The sequence below is a fragment of the Xiphias gladius genome, chromosome 15 (assembly GCF_016859285.1).
Source record: "Xiphias gladius isolate SHS-SW01 ecotype Sanya breed wild chromosome 15, ASM1685928v1, whole genome shotgun sequence".
NCBI classification, from domain to species: domain Eukaryota; kingdom Metazoa; phylum Chordata; class Actinopteri; order Istiophoriformes; family Xiphiidae; genus Xiphias; species Xiphias gladius.
This window is the reverse complement of record NC_053414.1, coordinates 9,947,711-9,957,407: the sequence shown is the minus strand read 5'-3', so window position 1 is coordinate 9,957,407 and position 9,697 is coordinate 9,947,711. Positions and strand designations below refer to the sequence as shown.

Genomic DNA, 9,697 nt, shown 5'->3' with positions numbered 1-9,697 from the left:
CCGTTGGGAAAATTAAAGCTTTTGTCTTTGAATTGATTGCAAATATTGACTAATAGTGTAGGGGGACTTCATTCCATTCTCTACGGGTCCTTTTTTTTTTTTTTTAGCTGCTTTCTGTTGAAGCCCCCAACTTTTGGGTGGGATTTAACCTTTTTTTTTCTTTTTTTCTAATTTTCACACCCAGGCTAATTTATGAAACTAAAACAAACGCGACTCCTCTGGGGACACTTGCTATTGCTGATCAAAATCACTTATTAATCGCGCCTCTCGCTTGGATAGTTCCAGTTTACGAGGGTATCGAACGCAGCACCGAGTGTTTCTTTCCCAGCCCTTGCTAGAAGCTAGCTTAAATTTTTTTTTTTTTTTTTTTTTTTTTAGCCCGTCGCTAAAATTTACGTGTCTGTGTATTCTCTACCATTTCTGCCAGCAGCCAGTAAAAACCATTTTAACTTTCAATGACGGTCGACGATGAATCGTTTGAAGGCTGGCAGGGCTCAGTCTGACGAAGCTGAAAAGTACGCGGGGAAGTTCCCTAGGAAATCCCCCTTCGACTGTTCGGGGATATTATGCTCGACAATGATGCGCCAAACCCCCGACACAATCGAGCTCGTCGATCCATTTCTAACGACCCGGGGCCGGGAGCTGAGGCGTCAAATGGTGGATTACTGAGAGCGATCTTTCTGTTTTAACCTACCAGACCTGCAATGGACGACGGCAGTATGAAGACGGAGAACGACGCGCTGAAAGACAAATTCCGGAGTTACAGCACGCTGAACACCCTCTACCACGAGACGCGGCAGGAAATCGACCTTCTGAACAAACAGATCTTTCTGAAGGACAATATCATCGCGGATTTGAAAGCGAGGCTGGGGAGATACGAGAGGATCTACATGACGGTGGGAGATCACGAGTCTGTGGTCATCGGGCCGTCCAAGTCCTTGCTGGAGAGCTTGTGTAAAGAAATATGCAAACTGAAACAGAAGAGGAACGATATGGAGTTCAAGGCGTCTCGACAAGAAGAGGTAAAATATGTTGAGAATGCTGTTCCGTGCAGACGCTGGAGCCTAAGATTGTATAAAAGTTAGTTGGGTACATTTTCCACAAGTCCATTAGCAGGAACTAATAAGCATAGAAACCTATGTTTTGACATGAATAGCCTTTTTTTTTTTTTTTGGGTCACTCTGCTGGGGTTATGGTTTTGAACTGTAGCCTATTGTGATGTTCCATGTTGCATTAATTTAATTTCCATACATATGGTTTGACAGAAAAATCAAACAGAACAAAGCAGTAGCAGTTATAATACTTTTTAGTTGTAAAGCATCTTTAATAAATAAAAAAAAAAATGCAGCAAAGGATTGCACATCGCAAAAGAAAGTGCTCATGCGTTTCATCTCCCCGTCTTCCTCCCAGGAGATCCAGAAGCTGAGTTTGCAGCTCCGAGAGAAGGAGCTGGAGCTGGAGCGTGTCAGGTGCCAGCCGGACCACGAGAAGGACCAGGAGATCGAGAGACTGCGGTCGGCCTTGGAGGAGAGGGAGCGGTCCGAGGCCACCAGAGCGGTCCTCTGCACCTCCCTGGCGGAAGAGGCTGACCAGCTGCGCAGCCAGCTCGGTGCAACCGTGAAGGTGTGCCAGGAGCTGCTGGCGAGGCTAGATAAAAAGAAGGGGGAAGGAGAAATGGAGGAGGTGGCCCAGCAGCAAAAGGATAAGGAGGTGTGTCCCACCTTGGCTTTGTTGGATGTGTTGTATACTTTGAGCTTCATGGGGTCACTGGCGACTTTACTCACTTGTTGCATGGGAGCTTGTGCTCAAAACACCGCAAACTGTCCCCACATTTTTATTTTTTTTTTCAATACTTTATTTTTTGAAAGGACTCTGCTTTAACTTCTCTCTCACCATTTTCCACAGACAGCAGAGCCGTCCGACATGAGTGCGGTTAAAGCTCAAATCCGTCAACTTCAGGAGGAGAATAAACAGCTAAAGCAGCGAGTGACCTACGTAAGTCTTCCACCAGAAAAAGCTTACAAGTTTTTTTTGTGCAATACCAATGTGCTTAAATACAACATCAGTTGAATGGTGTATTCAACATCAGAGTGTAATATTGAACATTGCACATTATCGGATGGTCTAAACTTTTTGTAATTGCTCCTGTTTTTTTTCTTTTTTTCTTTTAGGTACAAGGTTTGAATTCCCAGTGGCAGAAGTATGACTCTAGCAGGGAGGATTATATCAGAGGTTTATGTCAGAGGCTGAAGGAGACCACTGGGCAGGGCTTGATGCCTGGGATGGGTTCCGTCAGCAGTGGGTTGCTTCATCAGGAGATTTCCAGGCTCAACGGCTTACTGGAGGACAAGATGAGTGAGTGTGCAAGGCTGGGTAGAGAAGTGGAGGAGATAAGGAGGCAAGACCAAGAGTGCATCCAGACGCTGGAGCAGCAGGTCAGTACTATTTTATAGTCTCAATGTGTCTTTTGCTGCACTGAAATCTGAGTCTGTATTTGTATAATTATAATTATACAGCTCTAGTAGCATCAGATTTCTTTAACAAACCTAAAAAAACTGAATTTTACAGAAAGATGGAGACTTAAAAGACTTTTTTTTTTTTTTTCTTTTCCTTCCTCAGGTCCTCATCTATGCAGAGGACTTTAAGTCGGAGCGAACTGACAGAGAGCGAGCACAGGGCCAGATCCAAGACCTGAAGGACCAAGTTTATCAATTAAAACAGCAGCTACACAAACAGGTGAGACAAAAGAGACTTCAGTGAGGCGGACGAGTTCCTCCATAGACGCATTCACTTCCTTTTATGGTTATCATGTTCCCATATGTGTGACTGGTGAAGTCCTAACAGCGTATATGCCTCACGGTTTACAGCAGGGAGCTAGCAGAGAGAACAGAGAAGTGGTTCCCATGTGTCGTGTGCACATAGGACACAGGATCTCCTCGAGGCGCCAGAAGGACAATGCAGAGCATCTACTGAGGACCGCCGCTGAGACGCAGCAACAGCCTGCGGCCGCAGCGGAGAAGCCCAACCCCGCCTGGAACGAATGCCCGGGCCTGTCAGAGTTGCAGTGCCCACGATGCCAGGCCAAGTTCAACGACACGGACACTGTAGAGTACCTGAAACATTGGGAAGAGTGTGCCAAACTATAAACAGAACACTGATTTGCTGACAGCAACTGAACACTGATGAGCAGCACTACACAGCAGAAAATGACCCGAGTGGAGTTTCCCGTTTGGAGAGGCTTGACTACAAAAACGACTGACTTAAGATGTTTGTACATAGGGAAGCAAAACTGCACAATCCACAGTGCCCCTGTTGCAAGAGAAATTAGTTCATCAAGTCTCTCTAAGTCTGCATAGTTTAAAAGAAAGAAAGTATCAGATTTGGAGCCCTGTCCTTTGGCCATGCAGGAGATTATTGTGGAGGGGAAGAGGATGTCAATGCAATATATCAAATATCATATACCTCAATGTGTCGAATTACAAACCTGTTGCACTTTCTTGACATTCAGGCAGAAACTAATCGTAGGATCATACGAGTAAAAGATTCATGATGCATAAGCTTCTTATTGTGGATCTAGACAACTAGTTGATAATGTGGTGCTAATAGCAGTTTATTTTTGATTGAACTTTGCATATTCTGTAAATTATATTAAAATAGATTTAAAATGTATAACTATTATATTAATATTTATTCTTTTTGCATATGTAATTGGAAAAGGCAAATCATTTTAGTGCCTTTTTTTTCCACCAAAGCCATAAAAGATTTTTATATATATATATATATATAAAAGTTTGTTTTGTTTTTTCTTCTTCCCGGTAAACTTTTGGGATCAAAAATGTTAAATACATTTCAACTGGAAAAAATGAGATCCACTTTTCGAAACAGTGTATGTAAAGATTCCCAACTGACAATATGCTTATTTTTGGATATCTGGTGCTGTTTTTTTCTCAAACTGGCACATTATTTTTGTAATAAAAGATTGTTTACCCACCCTTTTTAGCTTACGTTGATTTATAGCACTTTAAATACGTTCATTATTGCGTGGTGTATTTCAACTCTTGTGACAGTCTGCAGCCTCAAGCTGTAACCACAGATCACAGCACAGCACAACACAACACAAAGTGCTGGCGCTACTTAATCCAAGTCTGTATGCGTGTGTTTTAGTGCGTGTGTTTGTGTCCATCCCTGTCATGTATGTGTTTGCGCACGGTGGAAAACCCCTTCCCGGCGTTGCCTGAATGGGCACGCTGTACTGTGACAGCCAGATTCCCAGCTGTTGTGTGGCTGAAGCAAACACTACAGGGGTATGGTAGCTCAAGTTACATCCAAACCCTAAACAACTGCCTGCAGATCACTTGGTGACTAAGAAAATCTGCAGCCAGTCGCTGCGAAGTATCATTTTGACACAAACAGCGCTGTGAGGTGAATCGGTTGTCATGGGTTAGGTGTAGTAAGCACAGGAAGCTGGACATCCCCTATTCAAAAAGGAAGTAGGCAGTTGCAGTGCACAGAGAAGACGTAGCAAAACAAGTAGTATTAATGTGTGTACGTATGAGGGAACACACATCCCTATTACCTGCATTGTTTTCTGATCAGACAATAGCATATCTAAAGAAAGACTACGTAACTTTTAAAAGAAAACAGACATTCCCCTTACAAATTAAAAGTTTTATTCAAAGGCAGTACGGTAAATGTAGCTGCTATTCAGCGAAAGTTACATAGTCTCGCTTTAAATACTACTATATATCAAATATTTCTAGAAGAAAAAAGAACAAGCCCATTCAGGGTTTCTTATTAGAAGTTCACTCCATCCTTTAAAGGAAAAGTTTGATATTTGGGGGAAATTAGTTTATTTGCTTTTTTTTTTTTTTTTTTTAACCAAGAGTTACATGAGAAAAATTGATACTACGCATGTCTGTGAGTCAAATAAGTTACCAAGCGATCAGTTAGCTTAGCTTAGCACAAAGACTGGAAACGGGGAAACGGCTAGCCTGACTCACCGTTACACGTGCAAGGCCTACGAGGATTTGGTAACCACAGAGCCAGGCTGGCTGTTTCCCCGTTTCCATTCTCTATGCTTGGATAAGCTAAGCTAACCCAACTGCAAGCGGGAGGTGCAGCCATGGGTGATATTAATCTTCTCATCTAACTCTCTGCGATGAAAGCCAATAAATTTATCTCCCAAAAATTGTTGAACGATTGTTTTAATGAAAATCTCAAAATGATCGATTTTTCAGAGTAAAACTCTGACTTGGTGGTCGATTTCTAATCATTCTACCGATACTAGAATTAAGGATATTAAGCCTTATTTAAGAAAAAATGCTTAAAATTAGAAGTGTTGAAAAGGACCGCTTCCTAGAACAAAATGAAGAGGTCTGAAAATTGGAACATCACCCTATGCCCTAAGCGTTCAAATGACACCGCGTAGCATCACATGATAACTTACTCATCAGCTAACTGGGGAAGATATTTGTGGCTGAACTAGTTTGTCACACATTTATTTCATTTACATAACACACCAGCCTGGCTCTAATTCATTTGCCCACATAAAGACTGGGTACAATTTTGGCTCTAAAGGGCAACTTGAGTATCTCATCTATAGCTCAACCACATGCACAGTGGCAGAAATACACACAAGCCCTAAAAAGGCCATGAGCTGTCTGCTAGGGATTCCCCCCCCCTTCCCCAAGTACACACCTACACATTTACAAAAGGGTCTATAAGTGACTGAACTTCCACACACACACACACACACACACACACACACGCTCTACCCACCGATCTGAGAGCAGAAAAAAATAGGTCACAAGTCCCCACCTGAGTGTCTGGGAACTTTTCTAAGAAACAAAGAATTAATAAGAAAAGTCAGGTGACAGTGATAGATCGGTTCCTGTTGGAAACAGCTTTCAAAGCATCCGATGTACTGGTGTAGGAGTCAATGCACTTTAACAGTGAGGGAAAACTTCAGCCCGACACTTATCCAGACAAATACAGAATGGATAAATATGGCCTTTAATCTTGTGTATATCCTAAAAGAATGGGAATTTCCCGCCATCACGAGGGAAATCCCAAAAAAGCCGACAAGCTTATGTGAAAATGGAGTGCTGTCGACCTGAGCAGATCGTTTTAATTTAATGCACGATGTATGTTGCTTGAGGTAGTTGGTATTAATGCTGTTGTTTTTGGGGGGGTTTGCTTTTTTTTTTTTTTTAGGCTTCTTGGGAAGGAAGCTGACGGCAGATTGTAGCCAGAAAAGAAACGGGGGTGGAGGTAGGGGATGTGTGTGTGGGGGGGGTTCCCTCTGGAAATGTATGTGATCCCGAAGCGCTCCAGGCAGTTGACAATGAAAAGATCAGCGTTTTGATTACAAGCTACAAGGCAGCTCTGATCCCTTTTAATAATCCTATTGGTGCGCTGCCCTGTCATTGTCAGACACTGAGAGCACCATTGTGTTTTCCTCTATCAACCAAGACGATTTTTACAGCAAATTTCCAATCCTTTTTGAAAGTACAAATGATGACATTTTTTTAGGTGACATTATTATTAATTATTTTATTAACTGAGGGAAAGGGTTGACTTCCGTGGCTCTTATCTCTTCATGCGTAAAGAAACAGAAATCTGTGCCATTTGGATGTTTTATTTAGATCAAAGCCTACATTATTCTCTCAGACATTTTGCTAGGTGATTTTGACTTGTCTGCATTTGCGTATTTTTGTGTGGCATTTGCTTAAATGTGGTAGATCCGATCTTACATCACTGGTGACTGAGAGCAAGCACGCTCTACAAACAGCCAGACAGTCATTCATACCTGAAATAAATTATGAGTCATATCTGCTCTGGTGGCTCTCACAAACCAAAACCTTTTTTTGTTCTCTTACATGAAGTACATTTACCGCAGTTCTCCCATTCATTAAATTTGTAAGAGTGGTCATTTTTCGTAGAGAAGTCCCTCGGTTTAAAAAAAAAAAACAGTTACTCTTGGAGAAGCTAAGAGGAAGCAGTCATGTGAAGAACATTACTGTAACTCACTTCCTCTTCCACATTATCCATTTGGCTCTAAACATACAATATTTGAACATTTCATAAAAATCAAGAGCCGCTTAAAGCTCCAATCTAGTTTTCTTTTTAAGTAAGAATGAAAATATGGGAATATTGTGCATCCTTAAATGTTGGCCATCTCTTTACCCTTATGTGTTTGTGCAAATACATGCGAAAATTAGGTTTTAGCGGCTAAAAGGAACTACAAATTGAAACTAAAGATCAATTCCTTAGTTTTCTCAAAATTTAACCAGTCGAGTTGCACGTCAATTTGAACATATTTTAGCCCTATGTGGCAGAAAGGGATGCTCAGCAGTGATTAAAAGCTTACAAAAAGTTTACAAAAAATGTCATTATGTCTGTTTTTAATTCAAAACAAACCTGGTGGAAAAAGACCAAGCAAAATTACCACAGCTGATTTACACTTGGAAAGGTATGTATAAGCTCATCTACATCTAGATAAGCCGAGGCATGACCTCATTGCACGATCATTTTTACCCTGAGGGAATGTACTTGATTTCATAACTGCCTCAGTTCAATTTTCCCTAGAGTTTCATGTGCATATATGAAATAGTGCTATGTGTAAACGCCTGAAGATGCCTAGTGGCAGCTGCCTTTTTTTGTTTAACGTACTTCACAATTGAAACCGAACCTTGGGATCTACATGACTCAGTTACATTAGCCTTCTATATTGATTATGACTGTCAATTAGTGGATTTCCCAAAAGGAACACATATCTGTGGCTGGGACTCACCCTGCAACATTGTGTGGCCGCAGACATGCAGACGGCAACAATGGCAAAAATTCCTGCCATTGTTGCAAACAGTACATATTATTGTCTGGTCCCATATGGACACAACCGCGTTGAAGTGAACTGGCCTTGATGAATTTCTCACTGAGTTAGACCTTTTGGGCGTATGCTTATCCAGGTGCTTGCCCAGTTAGCTAGATGAAAAGATTGATACCACTTGTCATATTTGTCTGTTAAATATGGAACCACAGCCGGGAGCCGGTTAGCTGAGCACAAAGATTGGAAAGGGGGAGGCAGGTAGCCCGTCTCAGTCAAACTGTCCAATGGTAATGAAATCTCCGTACCCGCACCTCTAAACCTCACTTATTAACACATTATATTGTTTAATCCATACAAAAACCAAACTGTAAAAAGGTTTTTGGCTTGTTTTTTAACTTTAGAGGTAAAGGTAGGCAGATCTTTTTTTTTTTTTTCAAACAGTTGGTAACAGCAAGGCTACCCGTTTCCTTGTTTCTAATCTTTGAGATAAGCAAGGCTGGATTACCAAATAGGCAAAGCGGGAAACTACCCAAGGGATCTAGACCCTCAGGGGCCCCCAAAAGCCCCAGGTTCGCTACACATCATTTGATCTACATAATTTGATTCATCGCATGGAAATTTCACCACTGAAGTAGACTCTAATGGGTCCTTCATCATGGAGGGATTCTGTTTTCAAAATCTATGGAAAAAAAGATCTTGACTGCTTTAGTTTAGCTATATTGTGGTTTGTTTTTTACTGTCAAGTAATTATCACACAGAAAACCTAGGGCAAAGTAGTATTATTCCATCATAGGAGTACTATAAGGCTGCAACCATAAATTATTTTAATTATCATTCGGTCGTACAAATTTTTTTAATAATCAATGCCGATGATTGAATAAAATGTCAGAAAATAGTGGAAGAGTGTCCATTATTCCCTTATGCCTAATATTTGAATGACTTTAGTTGTCTGACCAACAGTTGAAACCTCAAAGATGTCGAGTTTACTATCACAGAAAACCGCAAAAACTAACAAATATTCACATTTGACAAGCTGCAAGTTTTTAATCTTTGGCAGTTTTGCTGGTACGCGGCCTAACATGCGGTATTTTTTTTCCAACATAGTTTAGATCACACCATGCCCACTTCTGTGTTGGTTAGGGTTAGGGATAGGGCTTTGGTCATTCTGTCGAGGCTTTTGTCATACAGAAGTGGGTGTGGTTTCATCTAAACTGGAATTGGAAAAACGATAGACGCGCCCTATCCACTCGGCTATCAGGTCACCCCATCAATTCTTTTAGCCACCAAACGTGGTTTCTTGCCCTTGGCAGCACTACTTCATCATCTTCTCATGTTAAACTGAGGGCAGACTGGATGCTACAGTAACTCACTATTACCTGTTGAGGTACAAAGTGGTATTACGAGATGGGACGGGCCGGAGCTAGCTGGTTAGCATAATAACTTCAGTAGATTTTTCTGCAACACAAAGAGATGTCTTTGACATAATGTCAAAACTGTTATTTCTATACACTGTTGATAATTGTAGTAAATATTTGAATGTTCTAAACTAAAATACTTACATATAGCACCTTTAAAAAAAAAAAAAAAAAAAAAAAAAAAAAGACAATTAATCAATATCAAGATAATTTTTAAGTGTTAATCAACTAAATGATTAGTTTACTAATCATTTCAGCTCTAGCGTACTTTGTTTCGGGTTCCTGGGGGAAATAATAAAACTGACATGTATAGTATGGGTCAATAGGGGCCCAACAACAAATCTTTGCCCCGGGGCCCCCAAGGAGGTTAATCTGGCCATGGAGCTAAACAAACCAGCTGCTTACTATAGCCTTATATTTCACGAATAAGTATATTTAATGTCAAACTATTTCT

General features: G+C 41.0%; 1 protein-coding gene across 1 annotated transcript; it reads left to right on the top strand.

Moving 5' to 3' along the window:
• The first annotated feature begins 366 nt into the window (after positions 1-366).
• tnip2 (TNFAIP3 interacting protein 2) lies at positions 367-3,985 on the top strand. Its single transcript, XM_040144834.1, has 6 exons — positions 367-1,022; positions 1,411-1,710; positions 1,906-1,995; positions 2,172-2,435; positions 2,620-2,736; positions 2,868-3,985. The coding sequence occupies exons 1-6, from the start codon at positions 705-707 to the stop codon at positions 3,144-3,146; spliced, it is 1,368 nt and encodes a 455-aa protein (XP_040000768.1). The 5' UTR covers positions 367-704; the 3' UTR covers positions 3,147-3,985.
• Positions 3,986-9,697: the final 5,712 nt, after the last annotated feature.

Bases quoted from the DNA above. Each gene is read 5' to 3' on its own strand.
- tnip2 (XM_040144834.1), top strand. From the start codon at position 705: ATGGACGACGGCAGTATGAAGACGGAGAACGACGCGCTGAAAGACAAA. The intron at 2,436-2,619 runs GTCAGTACTATT...TTCCTTCCTCAG, and splicing joins TCCAGACGCTGGAGCAGCAG to GTCCTCATCTATGCAGAGGA. The intron at 2,737-2,867 runs GTGAGACAAAAG...CACGGTTTACAG, and splicing joins AACAGCAGCTACACAAACAG to CAGGGAGCTAGCAGAGAGAA.